The sequence below is a fragment of the Bremia lactucae genome, linkage group LG15 (assembly GCF_004359215.1).
Source record: "Bremia lactucae strain SF5 linkage group LG15, whole genome shotgun sequence".
In the NCBI taxonomy this organism is placed as follows: domain Eukaryota; phylum Oomycota; class Peronosporomycetes; order Peronosporales; family Peronosporaceae; genus Bremia; species Bremia lactucae.
Window position 1 is genome coordinate 1,694,412 of NC_090624.1, and position 18,485 is coordinate 1,712,896.

At 44.1% G+C, this 18,485-nt stretch overlaps 8 protein-coding genes across 8 annotated transcripts; 6 read left to right on the top strand and 2 right to left on the bottom strand.

Moving 5' to 3' along the window:
• Nucleotides 1–617: 617 nt before the first annotated feature.
• CCR75_002342 (uncharacterized protein) lies at nt 618–1,319 on the bottom strand (the record flags this gene model as incomplete). Its single annotated transcript, XM_067960439.1, has 1 exon — nt 618–1,319. One exon carries the CDS (start codon nt 1,317–1,319, stop codon nt 618–620), a length of 702 nt encoding a protein of 233 aa, XP_067819337.1.
• Nucleotides 1,320–2,112: 793 nt separating this feature from the next.
• On the top strand, nt 2,113–4,349 carry CCR75_002343 (uncharacterized protein; the record flags this gene model as incomplete). The annotated part of the gene is made up of 2 exons (XM_067960440.1): nt 2,113–4,271; nt 4,295–4,349. 2 exons carry the CDS (start codon nt 2,113–2,115, stop codon nt 4,347–4,349), a joined length of 2,214 nt encoding a protein of 737 aa, XP_067819338.1.
• A 1,963-nt stretch (nt 4,350–6,312) lies between these two features.
• On the top strand, nt 6,313–6,792 carry CCR75_002344 (uncharacterized protein; the record flags this gene model as incomplete). Its single annotated transcript, XM_067960441.1, has 1 exon — nt 6,313–6,792. One exon carries the CDS (start codon nt 6,313–6,315, stop codon nt 6,790–6,792), a length of 480 nt encoding a protein of 159 aa, XP_067819343.1.
• Nucleotides 6,793–7,373: 581 nt separating this feature from the next.
• On the top strand, nt 7,374–9,302 carry CCR75_002345 (uncharacterized protein; the record flags this gene model as incomplete). The annotated part of the gene is made up of 1 exon (XM_067960442.1): nt 7,374–9,302. One exon carries the CDS (start codon nt 7,374–7,376, stop codon nt 9,300–9,302), a length of 1,929 nt encoding a protein of 642 aa, XP_067819344.1.
• A 205-nt stretch (nt 9,303–9,507) lies between these two features.
• CCR75_002346 (uncharacterized protein) lies at nt 9,508–11,605 on the top strand. Its single transcript, XM_067960443.1, has 5 exons — nt 9,508–9,818; nt 9,897–10,607; nt 10,695–10,775; nt 10,839–11,300; nt 11,354–11,605. The coding sequence occupies exons 1-5, from the start codon at nt 9,519–9,521 to the stop codon at nt 11,456–11,458; spliced, it is 1,659 nt and encodes a 552-aa protein (XP_067819341.1). The 5' UTR covers nt 9,508–9,518; the 3' UTR covers nt 11,459–11,605.
• A 761-nt stretch (nt 11,606–12,366) lies between these two features.
• On the top strand, nt 12,367–16,395 carry CCR75_002347 (uncharacterized protein; the record flags this gene model as incomplete). Its single annotated transcript, XM_067960444.1, has 1 exon — nt 12,367–16,395. One exon carries the CDS (start codon nt 12,367–12,369, stop codon nt 16,393–16,395), a length of 4,029 nt encoding a protein of 1,342 aa, XP_067819342.1.
• A 292-nt stretch (nt 16,396–16,687) lies between these two features.
• Nucleotides 16,688–17,611, top strand: CCR75_002348 (uncharacterized protein; the record flags this gene model as incomplete). Its single annotated transcript, XM_067960445.1, has 4 exons — nt 16,688–17,040; nt 17,098–17,179; nt 17,241–17,397; nt 17,457–17,611. The coding sequence occupies 4 exons, from the start codon at nt 16,688–16,690 to the stop codon at nt 17,609–17,611; spliced, it is 747 nt and encodes a 248-aa protein (XP_067819335.1).
• Nucleotides 17,612–18,075: 464 nt separating this feature from the next.
• Nucleotides 18,076–18,457, bottom strand: CCR75_002349 (uncharacterized protein; the record flags this gene model as incomplete). Its single annotated transcript, XM_067960446.1, has 3 exons — nt 18,076–18,231; nt 18,255–18,325; nt 18,352–18,457. 3 exons carry the CDS (start codon nt 18,455–18,457, stop codon nt 18,076–18,078), a joined length of 333 nt encoding a protein of 110 aa, XP_067819336.1.
• Nucleotides 18,458–18,485: the final 28 nt, after the last annotated feature.

Sequence of the window (18,485 nt, forward strand, 5' to 3'; positions counted from 1 at the left end):
AGCGATCTCACCCAACGCACTAAGTCCTTTAGTTAAGTGTTGTCACGGGAGCGGTAATCCGGCTCCCTTGTGCGTACTTACTAAGGAGAAATTAGTTTTCAGACTGATTTATATTTAATTGAATGAAATAAAATTATCTGTTTTTACCAACCGAAATGTCATCTTTGTAGATAACACTAAAGTATTGCGAGCATATCTTTCTAGATACCTCGCATAACGAATGACGCTAGCCGTCATCCCTCCTAATGTAAATGCACCTATGTGCACCACATACACAAGGTTGGTCACAAATGTGAACCACACCCGAGTGGTGGGTTAATTTGCTGTATGTACACCCCGTTACATCCCCCTTAAGTACACCAACTGTATTTAAAGGGGACTGTGTAACAAACATTACGGCAACTTTAGCCCGTTACAACTTACTACGCTAAATTACACCAATAGTTTGACGTTGTCTAAAAAGGTGCCACCAGAAAGAATGACTGTTTCAACAAATACTTATTCTGCCAAACACACAACGCAAACTATATTTATGAATTAGTGACGTTGGCTATACGCTATTTGGTTGACGTAGAGTAAGTTTAAGCAAAGTTCGCATGACTCACACCTCAAACCCGCTAAGTAGGTCGCAATTTGTTCGTTTTCCATTTCTCATGCTCGGCAGCAGTAATCTCCAAATAATCACCGCGACGGCCGATGCGTTCGAAAAAAGGTTGCAGGCTTTCAAAGTCGGTTACGTCGAACGTTTTGCTATTCCCTTTGCTATCATATAGTTCAGACGCATACTGCTTTAAAACGCTGTTTTTTCTCCAGTACACGCTTGCTTCGTCGTACAGATACTTAAAATTGTCCGTTTCGCTTAATGAAATATAATCTGGCTTCTTCATCATGTCAGTCAATTTCAAGAGGCCATACTTTTTTACCAACAGCTCATACATTGAGACAAAGTCTTTTGGACGCTTTCTTTTAGTTTGCTTCACGTACAACAATCGAAGCTCACTCCAATTCTGTTCGAGAACTTTATCTAAGGATAAGTCCAGTGTAGCTAAATACGTAGTATATGTTCTTTTTGGAGCCTGTACCAAATTAGAACGGTGGTCTGCAACTTGACGAGCTATAGCATATATAACGTCCAAAATGCTTCTCTCGTCGATTTCGACATTTGTTGTTGTGTGGGCGCGTAATCTCCCTTGAGCACGACCGCCACTTCCATTAGCAGTAACTGGTGTAGCTTTTGCCAGCGTCAGTGGTGAAGTAGCAGAGCACGAGGCACTAAACGCGAGGACGACGGTCAATGCGGCTACGTAGATACGAACCATTCGCTGTGCTCGCAAAAGAGTTTAATTCAGAAGCTTACGAGGCCCCCTCCCCCCCCCAATTTAAGTAACACTTAGTGACCTTTGCATCTGATCTGGGTTCAATCACCTGATCTCAACTACGCTAAAAGATGTCGCAATGGAGAGAGTTGATTAATTTAGATACTATTTGCTACGAGTATGAAGTTTCATACTTCATTCTCGTAGCAAATAGTAGCTATCGGGTGTGTCGTGTACATAGTGATTTTAGCTGTTGATGCAATAGCTAAAACCACTATGTACACGGCACACCCGATAGCATTGCGATACGGCACCTTCGCCATCCTTCTTCGTGGTTACACCCTGTTGGTCATACTGCCAAAAGATGTCGCAAAAGCAAAGAATTGATGCAATTCAGACAAGAATTGTTGTATTAAGCATACAGTATGTATGTTCTACTTGAGCCAATTATCTGCATGCCGAAACCTTTTTTTGGCAGTAGTACGGGCTACTTTATGCAAATTAGATCAGGACCCTCTGCCAAGAATATTCTAGACGAAATTTCAAGTTATGTCCATGCTCTATCATCAAATTTTGCAGCCTCGAATTCTCTGGATAATTTCTACCTCGGTGTTAATTATTAAATGTGCTGAATCTGAAGAATTCCTGGACAGTTTAGCTGCATTTTCATCCAATTTCATTGGCTAGTGGATCGAATATTCTGGATCATAAGAGCCCACGTTACAACAACAGTTAACCGTCAAATATACTTGAGAAAAGTTCAAGACAAAGGACCAACACTCTGATCAACACCAAGATGCAAGCACTTTTCCGCGCGGGAGGAGGCTGGCGCGGACCACTGCGTCGACCACGTCCTGTACTCCTCCACGTTTCGAGTCGTACCTGGGCTTCCATGGGACAGCCTCAGACATGGATCAATCCTCAGAATGTGCCTCAGGGGGAGAGTCTGCGCAAATATGGCCGCGATCTTACGGAGATTGCTAAAGCTGGGAATCTCGATCCCGTAATTGGCCGCGAAGACTCGATTCGCCGTGCCACGCAAATATTATCGCGTCGAACCAAGAATAACCCAATTTTGATTGGTGAGCCTGGGGTGGGCAAGACCGCCGTGGCGGAGGGTCTGGCCCAGCGGATTGCGTTGGGGGAAGTTCCCGAGAGTTTAAAAGATAAAAAAGTCGTGGCGCTCGACTTGGCTGCACTTGTTGCCGGTGCAAAGTTTCGAGGCGAGTTTGAAGAGCGGCTAAAAGCCGTGTTAGAAGACGTGGACGAGAGTGCGGGGAATGTGATTTTGTTTATTGACGAGCTCCATACGTTGGTGGGAGCCGGAGGGACTGAAGGATCCACGGATGCGGCAAATATGCTGAAACCAGCGTTGGCAAGAGGTTCGCTTCACTGTATGGGGGCAACGACGTTGGACGAGTACAGGAAATACATTGAAAAGGATGCGGCTTTAGCCCGACGCTTTCAGCCCGTATTGATCTCGGAGCCGAGCGTTGAAGACACGGTGACAATCTTACGTGGATTAAAGGAGAAGTACGAAGTGCATCATGGCGTGAGAATTGCGGACAGTGCGCTAGTCGCAGCCGCCATGCTGGCGAATCGCTATTTGACCGAGAGAAAGATGCCGGACAAGGCGATTGATTTAATGGATGAAGCAGCGTCGAGATTGCGGCTGCAGCAGGAGAGTAAACCCGAACCAATTGAGAAATTGGATCGCGAAGTTATTTTGCGTCGAATTGAAATTGAGGCGCTACGGAAAGAGACGGATTCTGCATCGAAAAAGCGAATGGCAGCGCTGGAAGAGGAAGTGAAAAAAGCCTCGGAGGAGTTGCGTGTGCTTTTGGACGAGTGGAATGCCGAGAAATTTAAACTCGAGGAGATGCAGCGAGCCAAGCGTGAGCTCGAAGAAGCGCGACGAGATTTGATTGCTGCGCATAACGCTGGGAATTATGCACGTGCTGGTGAATTAATGCACTCGGTGATTCCCAAATTGGAGGTTCAAGTAGCGCATGAAGAAGAGGAAGTTGAAGAACGTCGATTGGGTGGGAAAACGAGTCGGACGTCGTTGGGAGATGCCGTGACGGCTGACCACGTGGCCGAGGTGGTGGCTCAAACGACAGGGATTCCTGCATCGACATTAATGGAAGGGGAGAAGCAGCGATTGCTGAAGATGGAAGATCATTTAAATCAGCACGTGATTGGTCAGGAGGAAGCGGTGAAAGCTGTGAGCAATTGTGTCCGTCTCGCGCGTGCTGGACTCCATGCTCACAATCGTCCGATTGGCGTATTTATGTTTCTAGGTCCCACGGGTGTGGGCAAGACGGAATTGACCAAGTCGTTATCGGAATTTCTATTTCAATCGCCACAAGCACTGACACGTATCGACATGTCGGAGTATATGGAGAAATACAATGTAAGTCGTCTGGTTGGTGCCGCACCGGGATACATTGGATTTGAAGAAGGAGGTCAATTGACGGAAGCAGTTCGCCGTCGACCGTATCAGGTCATTCTTTTTGATGAGTTTGAAAAGGCTCATCACGATGTGAGTAATTTGTTGTTGCAAGTACTTGACGAAGGGCGTCTGACAGACTCCCATGGTCGCCTTGTGGATTTCCGGAACACGGTGATCATTTTAACGAGCAACCTTGGCTCTGACATTCTTGCGAAATTACCGGAAGGGGCTCCAAGTGTCATGGCTGAAGCCGACGTCATGAATGTTGTGCGTTCACAGTACGCGCCCGAGTTTTTGAATCGAATTGACGAGCTTGTGCTGTTTAACCGGCTAAAACGTGAGGATATTTATCGAATTGCTGATTTGCAGTTGCGTCAGGTTGACCAATTATTGGAAGAGAAGGAATTGACGATGAAGATTGATTTAAAAGCGAAAGAGTGGCTAGCGACGACTGGGTACAGTCCACTTTACGGTGCACGTCCATTAAAGCGGCTAATTCAGCAGTACGTTTTGAATCCGATGGCAGTGAAGCTACTGGATGGCACAGCTGGACCAGGCCAAGTCTTGCATGTCCAAGCTAATTCCACGATGGAGAAAAACTTCACGAAGACGCCTCAAACTTTTGAGCCGCTGCTGATTTCGGTCGAGTAGACCGTTGAATCACTTATTGTTTTAATTAATATAAAAACTACAGATTTAAAATAAACACTACAGATTTAAAATAAACACTTTCATTATTCCGCTATATCGCAAAAAATTGACAATTATTTCTTAAGAGTCGTCCTTAAATCCCGCTAATTTATATAGCCATAATCCTTTCTTAAATACCTCTGTATTAATATGAGAGTAGCTTAATGGTAAGAACTTGTTGATAACTAAAAACTAAATTGAGAAGCCTTTATGCAGGCCTTCCCTGCTTCGGTAACTCGAAAGTCTGCAAAAAGATTTCGCAATATATGCGTACTTTCATGTTTTATAGCAAGATGCCTTTTCAACAAAGAAATTACGAATGAAAGCCGACAAAACCTGAAACATAAGAAAATTGTGGCTCATGGTGGGTACAAAAAAGAGCACTAAGATTCGCCTATTTTAAGCACTTCCGCAAATGTTGGTAGAAGTAAAGTAAAATAAATTCATCCTGGGCTTCACCTCCAAAGACTAACTGAAACATGCATGCCCTTATCGCTTGATTACAGCTCAACTTCTCCCTCGCTGCTCGGTTTGCTGCTCTTTCTTTTCGCTCCTTTTATGACTTGCCAATAAATTGCCGGCGCTCTTATTGGCTTTTTCTCACCTTTTAAAAACCAGACATTTAACATCGCCAAACGAAAGCACGGTTTCTGATGTTGCCAGGGGCATTCACGCCCATTGCACTACTCTTATGTAGATAATTAGGGTGTATGGCTATAGCGATTCCCTGATAAAATTTAAAGGGTGCAATGTTTTAAAGGCCAAGAAAAAAAAAGGCGATCTAAAGACGATTCTAAAGGAATAACTCATTCAGTGAAAATATATGACGTTTTTATTCAATCACAGACGGGGAGGGGTGTGACTATACCAAAAGGGGAGTGTGGCTGGCTGTACGGCTCCCACTTTAAATTACATAGTTCTAAGTATGTGAAATTGAAATATATTTAATCACAACTTGACGAAAGACATTGACGCGGCCATTTATGTATTAAAATAAGATAATTCTATTGTAAGAGATGCGTCTAATCTGTCGGCAGCAACTTTGAAGTGTTACAGCTGTCGAAACGTAGATGAGACATTCCGGTAAGTTGTTATTGTGATTTTCTTGAGCATTATACTTTAGTTTAAAATATAGTGTGCGAAGCTTGTTCGCGTACTATCAGCTTGCTAAATTAAAAAATTGAAGGTTTAGACAGTTTTCAATACTTTTTTAAATATTGCAGTGCGAGGGAGGTGGGTCACTTTCAAGCTTCGACGCCATCCAAGAACGTCAGCAATTGGATCACCAAGCAATTAGTCACGTCGGTATTGTCGGCACCGCGGTGAGGAGCAATGGACTCGAACATATCTAGAAAAAGAATTAGCGAAGCAGCTAAGCCAGCACGGGCAAATAAATCACGAATGGCCCCCCAAAAGATCAAAATAGAAAGGGGTGTGAATATAGCAATTTCTTAAAAACATGGATGATTGGAGGCCATGGCTGTAAGGATTGCATCTGGCTACGTAAAAATGATGACATTTAAACCTGATCTGGGCATAACCACCTGATCTCAAGTACCTGCTAAAAGATGTCGCAACGCAGAGAGCTGATGATGCATCTTAAGCACTGTACGCTCAATTATTAAAGTGCATTAATTCTAGGGAGCCGGTATAGCCACATGCTTCCAAAGAAATCACTCCGGACGTAGTAGTTATCATTGGAGTCTGAAGTCTTCAAATTTCGCCCCTTTTTATCACGAGACCTGAATCTACAGAATGCTCGACAAAATTACAGGTCACAGAAACAAACAAAACTGGTGGCTCGTAAGCTCGCACAATTGAATCTTCCAACTCAAGCACCGTGGCAAGCTACCAATGGTTAAAGTCTGTCTCGCCGCAGTGGCAGCCTTCGTCGCAATTAGTATCTCGGCCTTTAATACTTCGCTAGCAAATATTGTACCGGTTACTGCTGAAGACGATGACACTTTTGCTCAAGGAAGGTTACGCGCTAATGCCGCAACAAATGTCAATAGCGACGAGAGAGGCTTAACCCGCGCTGTCGATACTGCCATTTGGAGTTTAGCAGCCAAAGTGCCATTTGTTGTGCCGAGGGAGGATGCAGTGATGACAATTGCCGCGTCGTTAAACAAAAATTTAGAACAAGCTTTGAGAAAAGACACCAATCGGCTCCAACTTTTGGAAACCTACGTCAAAAATCATAACAAGCATTATCCATCGCAGTCCACTTCCGTCTATGGAGTGTTGTTAGATAGGTATGGCGAAGACGCAATTAGGATGGCAAAAAATAATTTAGCTGATTCAAACTTAAAGACTTTGAAGTATCTCGAATCGTAAGCGAAAGAAGGCTGGATAGCGTTATGCCAGGCTACGCCATCCAATGGATTCGAGCCGCGAAGACGAAACGGATAGATGATTGAGGAGAACTTCGACAATTTCGTGAAACTTAGGCTCGGATCGATGCATAAATGATTATGCTTTCGAAGAGAAGGAATAATTTGCTAATATAGTCATTGTTTTCAAATACTCGTGCTGTTTTTTATGATTAAACGTTTAACGAGCTACCATGACAGATTCGAAGTGGGCTAAACGAAATGCATCTCACCTGTCAAAGCAAAGAAGACCATGAGATGTACGGCCAGGAACCCGATTGCGCTCTGTGTTGTTGTCAGCATAATCCAGATAGTAACAAGCTTATAAAGAAATACGACGGAACTATGGTCTGTTGTGGCACGAAGTGAGTCGCAAGCATGTGCCAAAGCTTTCGACTTAAAGTATAAAGACGTTGGTTTCGGATGATTCAAATAATTTGATATATTTGGAATTTTTTCTTATATTTGGCGGACAGACAATACTTCGATAAATGTTACACGGATGTAGCTCGATGTATCTCAATCCTTTTCAGCCAATAAAAGCCAATGAATTCACGACGTGACAGAGACCAGAAGCTGAAGATGACTCAAGACGCTTTCACGTCGGTGGCAGTAGCTTTTGAGAGATCGAGAAACTTGAAGCTGCGCACGAGTAATCGAGTAGCAGCTGCTGCTGCAAACATTGCGATGGCTGCACAAGCTCAAGAAGAGGCGGCATCGCTAACTAGGGGCTTGGCCGTGTCGTTTAGCCACAGAGCACGTCCGTGCGGTGCCCAAAACTCGATACAAATAGAGCAAGATGCATCGGAGATGTTTTTGCCTGCGTTAAGAGGACATTCACAGGCTACAAAACGAGGTACAGAGGCTACAGTAGGTTTTGAGACTGCAACTTTGGCATCGAAACGAATCAAAGTAAAGAGCAACATTGTGCCACAAAGCCAATTACGGAGTACATCCATTCGAGGAAAGAAACGCCGGCAAGTCTCAGATTATGGGGCAACTTCAAAGAAAGAAGCGTCACCCATTATCACAGACCTTCCCCCATTGCCATTCACAACCCTCGACGTTGACACGGAAAAGAATAAATCAAAAGAGGCAACATCGACGAGGCAATTCGAAACTGAGGTTACTCGACGGTGTGAGTTTTGCAAAAAAGCAAGCAACATTTGCGTCATGATGCACTGCCTTGCGTGCCGTCGCCTGTACCATGCAAGCTGCTTTGTCCACGCTTTCAAGCCCTACGTTGACAACCAGACGCCTCTATGGGATCAGCTCGCGCGTCTTCAGCTCCAAGTGCCGGAGCATCGAGGCAATTTTTTTCACTGTTTGTCATGCAAAGCCGCTTTTATGGATTTTTATGAAAGTGGGGGGTACATGTGGGACTGTACTTGTCCAACATGTGTGCAACCGGAAGTAACCGTAACCTATCGTCAGCAAAAATTGGTGCAAATGATGAACGACATGGAAATGGAAAAACAACGCAAAAAAGAAAACAAAAGAAACCAGCAAAAAAGTACGAACGAAAACGGGTCAATTGCCAAACCAAGCCGTTTGAGAAAAGTAGCCACTAGTCGATGTAGCCAAGACCACCAACCTCGAATTTGCAGCTCGGCTATGACAGAGGCAAAGGATACTGCTGCGGTATCTTTTAACAACAAGAGGAGAGAAGACACAATACTGCCAGCGCACTCGAATAGTGACGATACGTGTAAGTCTCTAGCTGTTGTCACTATGGCTTCCAACGATGACAACTTGATCGTTCAAACGGAAGTAAGTCAAAAGGAACAAGAAGTGTTTCGACAAGACGTGCAGCATGAAGAAACATTGTTGATAGGAGTGGAACAATCCATAATTTCAAGTCACGACGATTCCGTGACAGTGGAAAACGCGCCTGTCTTGACCGAAGACGCACTTCTTCGTGCGTCTTGCGATTTACAAAGCCAAAGAGCGCTGAATCAAGCCATGTCCGAGGCCGAGATCGCAGTACGTAATATGCGCGATCTTGCTCTTTTTAAGCCATTGACGTCTCCCTCCACGCACTTGTCGAAAACCCTTTTAAACGAATTTGTGGCCCACGTCGTGTGTCTCTCCCCCAAATATGTCATGAATATGGCCAATGGCAACTTGGTAGATCGGGTGTTGCGATCGAGAACTTTGGAACCCGGGAATTCGTTTCCACGGAAAGTGGGGTGGGTAGGGTTTAGTCGAAATGCAGAAATTGCTCGAACTATTCAATGTCGATGCTGTCAACATGGGTACACTTATGACGAGTTTGTGCATCACGCGGGAATTTCAGTGACGGCATTGAAGACGAAGGCGCGGCATTTATTGTACGTGGTCGAACGGACCGATGAATCGGCGTTGGTGCCGTTTAGTGCTTTTGCACTCACACTGAGCGTTGCGGGTGCGAGTCACGAGCTCGAGACGCTCTTGAAGGAGCTCCAGCCGCCTCCTTTTGCTTCCAGAGTGCTGTAGCCGAGTGCATGTTTATTGGTGTCGAATAATTACATGGGGATTTTGTGTTTCTATGGTGCAACAAAAAGTTGCATAAGCCACTTTTTGTCCATTTTTATCTTGTGGACTATTTCATCGATCCAAACCATAAGATAGAAATGAAATTGTGATTTGCTTTTGACCAGTAGTACAACAAGTCGCAAATAAAAGCAAAAAAAAGCAGGTTAAAAAGGGAAAATGCAAAGTCGAGTATTCCGCTCCTCGGCGCTGCTACGCACGACTCGTTGTCGCAAGACCTCCACTTGTTCGCAAGCACTTGATGACGTCTATCGAAAATTGCTGGAGCGGGGCGAGTTTGAAGATTTCCAAGTCACCGAGGCGCAGTCCACGGCTGTGAGTTTAGCTTCCCAGGGCTATTCCGTGTTCTTGCATCTCCCCACAGGTGCCGGCAAAAGTTTAGCCTTTCAGGCACCGGCTTTGCTTACTGCTTCTAATCAAATCACGCTTGTAGTATCGCCACTAATTGCGCTTTTAAATGTACGCTTGCAACTCGTAAAATGTGGTTTTTGAATTTCTTACGAGAAACAAAAATGACCTTCATTCTTTAATACATAGGACCAAGTTGCCGCATTGAAACGCAAAGGCATTCATGCAATTCAAGTTTCAGGCGGCAACCGCAACAAATCAGTGCCTTTGTCTCAATTATTAAGTGGCCAGAAACTTGTGTACACGACGCCAGAATTTTTGCAATTGAATGCCGAGATGACAGAATGGGTGCGTGAGGCAACAAAAGAAGACCGATTGGCACGAATTGTATTAGACGAAGCCCATTGCGTCCTGGAGTGGGGAAATACGTTTCGACCGTCGTACATGCGCTTGAGTCACTGGAAAGCGCAATTAATTCGTGACGTACCACTAACTTTCGTAACAGCTTCCGTGTCCAATGAAGCCATTGCCAAAATGGCCCATCTGTTTCAATTGCAAATGTTGCCATCGGTACCTGTAAAAACGAATACTCAAGTTGCCACTCGACATCGTCAAATGGTCGTGATCCAACAAATTACTGATCGTCCTAATTTACGTCTTGAAATCGTGGCAAAACCTTTTCAACCTGCTTTGTGGATTGCCCGTCGCGTTGCAAAGGAGACGACAATTGTCTATTGCATGACTCAAAAAGAAGCCGAAGAAACGTGTATGGCGCTTCTTTCCAGTGGCTCTCACGCAGGGGTGTACCACGGAGGTTTATCATTAAAACGAAGGGAATTTGTACGAAAGCAGTGGATGGGGGGCAAATTGACAATCATGTGTGCCACCAGTGCATTTGGCGTACGTTGAAATGATTGTAGCACTTGTAAAACCAGGGCGTTTGTAGTTTTTTTGAAAAAGGGGTCTTTATGCTGTATGGATCTCTAGATGGGCATTGATCGATCTGACGTGCGTTTTATTATTCACCACTCGCTTCCGTTGTCCCTTTCTTCGTATTTCCAGCAAATTGTGCGTGCACTTTATTGTAAAAGTCTTGGAAGGTGTTTATGCGATGTTTTTCTTCTCTTGTAGGGACGAAGTGGTCGAGATGGAAATCCTTCGGTATGTGTGTTGTTGTATTCAAAAGCTGACACGGACCGTGCTGCGTATGTATCGACGAATTCTCCCTTGCTGGATGGTATAAATGCCGACGAAATCAGCTATGGAAGTTCTCGAAACGAATGGACGGAAGTTGTGGCATTTTGTGAAATGACCACGGGATGTCGAAAAGAGCACTTGTATTCGCATTTTGGCTTTCGGTTTGATTCATCACGCTGTGTTCGGAATTGCAATTGTAATGTGTTGCTTGATTTTAATGCAAGTTTAAACGAAAGGAACGATCGAAAGGAATACCACACGAATATTGAAACACGTTTGAAGGAAACACAAGTTTCAAAACAATGGACAATTGAATACCAGTATCAAAAAGTTTTGGCAGAGTGTAAACGGTTAAACCTCTCGAAGCGAGAAACGCTGTCACGTCGTCAAATTCGGGTACGAAACGGATTGTATGCAGTAATTTGTTTTAGTAAATTATGGTTTTGTAGGATATTTTTGAAAAGAAACCGCAATCTATGGAAGAGATGGCAAGTTTACGAGCTATTGGAGTCGCAAAAGCTTCGAGGTATTTTTGCCTTTTTCGCTTTGAATAGCAATACAAGGATAGGATTAGCGTATGATTTTAGAGAGGTTTGCCAATGGAGTTTTTTTTTTTACTTTGCGAAGTTGAAAACATCACTTTTGTGGTGTTGCCAATTGGGTATTTAATCATGTGTTTACATTTTATGATTAATTGAGTCTCTTGAAAGTGACCACAGCTGTTTTTAATTGAAAATGTGACATTCTTAGAACATCCAGATAATATGTACTAATTATTCTGAAGACCTAATACTGTCACGTTTTGCAAAAGTTGCCTTAAAAGATGGCTGACAATTTCACTTGGGACCAATCGCCACGTTTTTTGTGCTGCATCGATTCGCATGATTCGACCAACGAAGTACGAATTACTGACGCCTATACTTGCTTGTTTTACCTGAGGTTGACAAGCTAACGAAGTGTTCCTACCGTGATGATGGGACCAGCCCTTCCTTGACAATTCGCTCACGTCGTGGTCGTTCTAGCGGAGATAGACTTTTAGGTTGGAGCCGATTAAATTGCACCCATTTTCAAGTCACAAGTAGGCGAGACTTGTTTATCCACAAAACCGGGGCAAACAATGTGTACGCTCAATCCATCACGAGTCTCATCTCTTAAAATACCTTTCGAATCCTATCTACTGTATAAAACAATCCCAAACAAACGACACCCACCCTCTACAAACACCTTTTACAATTCATATCCTTTCTCGACCCCACGACTCCTTTTCTTTTCCCCCTTCCTCGCACGTTCCAGCATGCAAGTTCGCGTCCTGTCTGCACCCCGTCGTCAAAACCGAACTTACGAGCCAGTCCAGTCTTTTTTAGCCTCTCCTTTCCCCACGATGGGTCACAAAGCAACGCCCTCGGCTTAAGAACGTCCGTTAAAATCCCGCGTACTTTTGTTTTCGGGAACCGACGCGTCCATGGCGTCCCAGCGTAACTCGTCGCGCCGCTTTCGTACCTCACGGGTCGAACACGAGCTGAATTTGTGTACAAATGTCGCGCCGCCGCCACACGAGACCACGTCGAGTTGTCATGCCCTGAACGCGAACGCAAGCGATTACAATACGCTCGGTAGTCCTGCGCTGTTGCAATCCCCACGACGATCAAAGCAGCTTCTCGACGAAGACGAGCTTGTGGACCACAAGACACAGTATACCAACAGTGTTGCATCTGGCCGCGAAAGTAGCCATGACAATGGGTTACGCCATGTATACATCAATGACCCGCCTCAGAATGCGGTCTTTGACAAGTGTTCCAACACGGTCGTAACTTCCAAGTACAATGTGGCGACTTTCGTACCCAAATTTTTAAAAGAAAGTTTCTCAAAAGTTGCCAACTTTTTCTTTCTCATGGTTTGTATCCTCCAGAGTATCCCAAGCATCAGTAACACCTATGGGTACCCCACGAACGCTCCTGTCTTGTTCTTTGTCATCTCTATTGACGCTGTGTTTGCCATTATGGAAGATTTACGACGTCATCAATCCGATCACGAAGCCAATGCTGCCACGTGCCACGTCATTCGTCATGGCAACTTATTAGACACAAAATGGGCGGATGTGAAAGTCGGGGAGTTTGTGCAAATTCGAAATCGTGAAGTCATTCCCGCCGATGTGCTCGTACTTGCTGTGGCCGAACCACAAAATGAACCTCCAAGTGGCATTTGTTACGTCGAAACCAAGAGTTTAGACGGTGAAACCAACTTGAAACTTCGTCAAGCCGTGGCAACAACCATGACAAGTATTTCATGTCCCCAAGACCTCGTACATCTCCATGGCGTTGTCACGTGTGAACATCCCAATCCGTATATTAATAAATTTGCCGGTAATGTTGCAATTGCCACAATGCCCCATGCACCAGTTGACTTGGTGCCCGTATCCGTAAAAAACATCTTGTTACGCGGGTGTACCCTTCGGAATAGTGACTATGTCTATGGACTCGTACTTAATACAGGAGTGGATACGAAAATCATGCAAAGTGCGAGTGCCGCACCTTCAAAATGGAGCGATTTAATGCTTCAAATTAATCGCATGATTCTTGTGCTCTGTCTTGGCCTATTTGTGGCGTGTGCCATGGCTGCAACGTGTTACATTACGTGGCAATACGATATTATTGAGAATGCATGGTACCTTCCACTCACGGAGACCGAACGCTCTCGTCCTCGCGTGCTTTCATTTCTTCAAATGATGTTTTATTACTTTCTCTTGTTGTATCAAGTGATTCCCATTTCGTTATATGTCTCCATGACAAGTGTCAAGTTTTTACAATCACGTTTTATGTCATGGGACCTTGCAATGTATTATTCTGAAACCAATACCCCCGCGATTGTCCGGACAATGGAATTAAATGAAGAATTGGGACAAATTGCGTACGTTTTTAGTGATAAAACTGGCACGTTAACGTGTAATGTCATGGAATTTCGAAAATGTTCAATAGATGGGGTCTCGTATGGCTCCGGAATGACGGAAATTGGACGTGCAGCCCTTGTACGAGCTGGTAAAGACGTGCCAATGGAACCAACACTTGCGTACGATCAAACCCCCATGCCATTTGTGAATTTTGTCGATCCGACCTTTTTTGAAGCCATGCATAACAGTACAGACCATGCTTTGAACATTTATGCGTTCTTTGAACACTTGGCCGTCTGTCATACAGTGATTCCAGAACACCTCGAGTCAGGAGAAGTCCGTTTCTCGGCGTCTTCCCCCGATGAACAAGCTTTGGTCGCTGGGGCAGCATTTGTCGGATTTCAATTTGTTAGTCGTAGTGTTGGTGCTGCCACGGTAAATGTATTAGGTACACGCAAGACATATCAAGTGCTGGATGTGTTGGAGTTTACCAGTACGCGTAAACGTATGTCCGTTGTGGTTCGAAAACCCAATGGAATCTTGTGTTTGTTTACGAAAGGTGCGGATATGATGATTTATCCGCGTTTACAAAAGAATGCAGCCATGGAAAAGATTGCAAACGTGACACGAGAGCACATGGAAAGGTATGCCGATGAAGGATTACGGACATTAACATTAGCCATGAAAATATTGGATGAAACATGGTTTCAAGCATGGAAAATCCGGTTTGATGCAGCCCAAGGGAATGTAAAGGAATTGGAGTTACGCAAAGAAGGCCACGGGAATGTCATTGATACGTTAATGGAAGAAATGGAAACGGATTTAATCTTACTTGGCGCGACGGCAATTGAAGATAAATTACAAGACGGTGTGCCACAATGTTTAGCGAATTTAACACGTGCGGGAATTAAAGTATGGATGCTCACGGGTGATAAGGAAGAGACGGCTATTAACATTTCGTATGCGTGTTCATTATTAAATAATTCGATTGAACAAGTGATTGTAAATGCCACAATTTGTCCGACAGAAGCATCGATTGTAAGTATCTTGACCACAGCTACGAAGGCATTTCATTCGAAGGATGGCAATGAACAAGTGTCGTTAATTATTGATGGAGAAGCACTTGAGATGGCATTACGACCACGTATGGCACCGTATTTGTTGGCATTTGTACAAGTTTGTCGTGCGGTGATTTGTAATCGGGTCTCACCTGCACAGAAAGCCGAGATGGTGACATTAATTCGTACGAATCTCCCAAAGGTTCGAACATTGGCTATTGGGGACGGTGCCAATGATGTGGCAATGATTCAAGCGGCACACGTAGGAGTGGGAATTTCAGGACAAGAAGGAATGCAAGCCGTGAATTCCAGTGACTATGCCATTGCTCAATTTCGATTCTTGGAACGATTACTTCTTGTTCATGGTCGTTGGAATTATCTTCGAATTTCGAAATTGGTCTTGTATATGTTTTACAAGAATATTACATTAGTTTTGGCTCAATATTGGTATGGGTACCTCTCCGGGGCATCGGGATCAAAAATGTATTGGGAAATTGGTGTCCAATTGTATAATATTGCCTTCACGGGTCTTCCCATTGTTGTTGTGGGGGTTTTGGATAAAGATTTGCCAGCACCCTTTAGTTTAGAATATCCGGATTTATATCGTCGTGGACCGGATCGATTTTTTTTTAATTTCTATACGTTTGGACGTTGGATTGCCGCTGCGGTGTATGAATCGTTGATTATTTTTGTTGTCATGTCGTATGGCTTCAATGCATCCGAGAACGCTCCGGGGAGTGAATCACGCGTTGAGTTTGGTATGGTGGCATTCTCGTTGACAGTTTTGATTGTGAATCTTAAAATTTGGATGATTGCCGATCAATGGACGTGCTTGTCGTTTTCTCTCTGGTTTGCAAGTGTGGCCGCATGGTTTCTTTTGGCCACGATTGGGACGGAAGTACCCTTTTTTGCATCGTTTAAAATTGGGTATGATGAATTTGGGGCCTTTGTACCCACGGCAACGACAGGGGGGTACGTATTGATTATGCTCATGGGATGTGCATTAGCACTTGGACGTCACATTGCGTATAATTTGTTTCAACGGACATTTTATCCGGATTTAGCCCAATTATTGCAAGAATTGATTGGTGGAAAATCCACGTATCAACGTCGTTTAACACTCCATGACGTGGAAGCAGAGAGTTTAAGTATGTCATTAGATGATGTGGAAACTACGAGTTATTTGAGTGAATTTGGCCACTCGGATGCGGCGATTCGCAAAGCTCAACACTTGCAAACATTTGATGCCAAAGCGTCGGATCCGCTTGTTAAAACAAGTGCAACATTAAAGATTGGACTGGATAGTTACGCTGGAACTAGTGTAACCTCCGAAGGGCAAGTGGCGCGATGTAGTACGAGCGGGCGCACGGGTTACGCATTTAGTTGCGATGAAGAAACGACATTGGCCGAGTCGTATATGGCGTCGAATTCATTGTCACGTGCTGATGCCATTTCAACGGCGATGCGCCTTTCGTCGTCGAGTTTGAGTGGTCGGAAGGTCGTGGTGCGACAAGCTTCGTCGGACAGCGCACGGTTACGTTCTTGAGGATATGGTGGGGAGTTACGTAGTAATTCGTGGGCTTTTGATTTTTTAACGAATTACAAGGCGATTTGTTGTGAGTTCAGAAGGTTTTGTATTGGTACTTTAAGAGAAGTAGAATGGGTAGTATTAATTTTCACAGGTACCGAGCTGGCTTTCACCTCTTTATGCAGAAAAAAATGCGTTTGACACGTCAACATAAGCTTGAAATATATTATTCATATGGTTTCTAATTCTGGAATAAAAATATATTTATTGAAATGGTACAATCATAAAAGCAAATAAAAAAAGTTTTAGAATGAGCGCGTGGGAACAATGGGGTGGCAAGAAGCCCACGGGCGGAGGCCTATTGGGTGCACAAGAAGCGTTTCAAAGTCTTCTTCGCTCGGTTCCACTCTCTGCAGCATCCAATGCGAGCACAAACGGCAAAGGAAGCACTGCAAGTGCCACATTACAGCAAATTTGGGACTCGGCGCGCGACCTAACTAAACATGCCGTGACAACGCCAAGAAATATAGAAACGGATGTAGCGATTGACAATTTAGAAACTGGACAATCGGAAAACGTTGTACACGATGGATCGTTTGCCACATGGCTTCTTGGGGGAAGGCATGCGAATAGCAAGAGCGGACTGGTCTTAACTATGAGCTGGTGAGTTTGGCCGTCAAATAAAATGAAGTTGCAAAATTAATGTTTTTTTTTTAATAGGGCGACGAGATTTAAATATTTTGTAGGAATGGCTATGCTAGGGATGCTATTTTTTGCCATGGCGTCGATTTTCCTACCCCTGGTACCAAAGCGTTTTTGGACAAGAGGGTTTGGGTTTTTAAGTTGACAAATTGCTGTTGTAGATCATGATACGACCATCTAAATTTGCGCTGAGCTTTACACTTGGCAGTGTTTGCTGTATGAGTGCATTAGCGATGCTTAAGGGCCCGGCAGCATACATGAAAGGGATCATGCAGCCGGATCGACTGCTATTGACGAGCGCATACATTGTGACTCTAGGTGAGAGAAGAAAGATGAAAATAAGGGAATTGGGATTCACCTTGTTGCTTGCGTGATAGGATGCACGCTATATAGCTGTCTTATTCTGGGAAATTATATGCTTGTGGTGCTTAGCTCCGTGATGCAGCTTCTTACATTGGGATTGGTTGCATTCTCAGCCTTTCCTGGCGGTCAGTCCAGCTTGAAAGGTGACAGCAAGTTGTTTTGGATGTAATAAAGTGGAGTTTAACTTGGTAAGATGGTGGAATTTAGCATTTGGCGCGCTATTTATGCGATCGGCACGTGGGATCTTGCAATCTCTCGCGCGTCTTTTTCGGTAATTATTGCGGTTGGGGGGAATTGCATTTTTGAAAAACAATTGATGAAACCCTAATACTGGACCCTGATTCTATTTTTAACACTGTTCTCTACACCTTATGTATTATCACAGTTTTTTTAAAAGAAAAAAGAAAAAAAATTGCTCGATTTGTAAAAGCACATTTGAATAGACTTTTTCGGCGGAGAATGTTTTCGAGTAGCATATCAAACACCGAGATCCCAGATGTTAATTAATTTTCTTACACTTTCAAGCAATTGCGTAATTTGTGCTGTATTAAGTATATTGCATCCCACCTTACAGCTCGAAATCGTAACTCTTTCCCGCGAAAAGAGGATACGTTCCCCCTGATTACATTTGCTTCAATGGCAATACGTCATCTTGTATAAACAATAACTATCCTCGTTGCATCGAGTGTAACCGTGCTTGCACCAGTAAATACGAGTCATTTCCTCGGCTCTTCCAAGTCGGTCCAAGCCTCCATCAACATCCCATAAGCTTCCCTCAAGCAAAATTACCTACATAAGAAGAGAAAACGCACCAATTGATCGCCTTGTATCTTCGTCACGTCTCGCTTAGGCACGTGGTTGTCCATGTACTCAATGCCAAGCCCTAGTGCCACACACAACAAACCGTACCCCACGCTATACCCATCCTATCAATCCATGCGCAATTGCCATTACGAAGAAAGTACAAACTCACGGACCTTTGCCTTGTCGAAAGGTGGTGAAACCCTTTAAACATCGTTTATTTTGTTTAATATGCAAGTCGT

Excerpts from the sequence above, each read along its gene's own strand:
- CCR75_002346 (XM_067960443.1), top strand. The coding sequence starts at position 9,519 with ATGCAAAGTCGAGTATTCCGCTCCTCGGCGCTGCTACGCACGACTCGT. Across the intron at positions 9,819-9,896 it reads CACTAATTGCGCTTTTAAAT|GACCAAGTTGCCGCATTGAA; the intron begins GTACGCTTGCAA and ends TTTAATACATAG. Across the intron at positions 11,301-11,353 it reads TGTCACGTCGTCAAATTCGG|GATATTTTTGAAAAGAAACC; the intron begins GTACGAAACGGA and ends ATGGTTTTGTAG.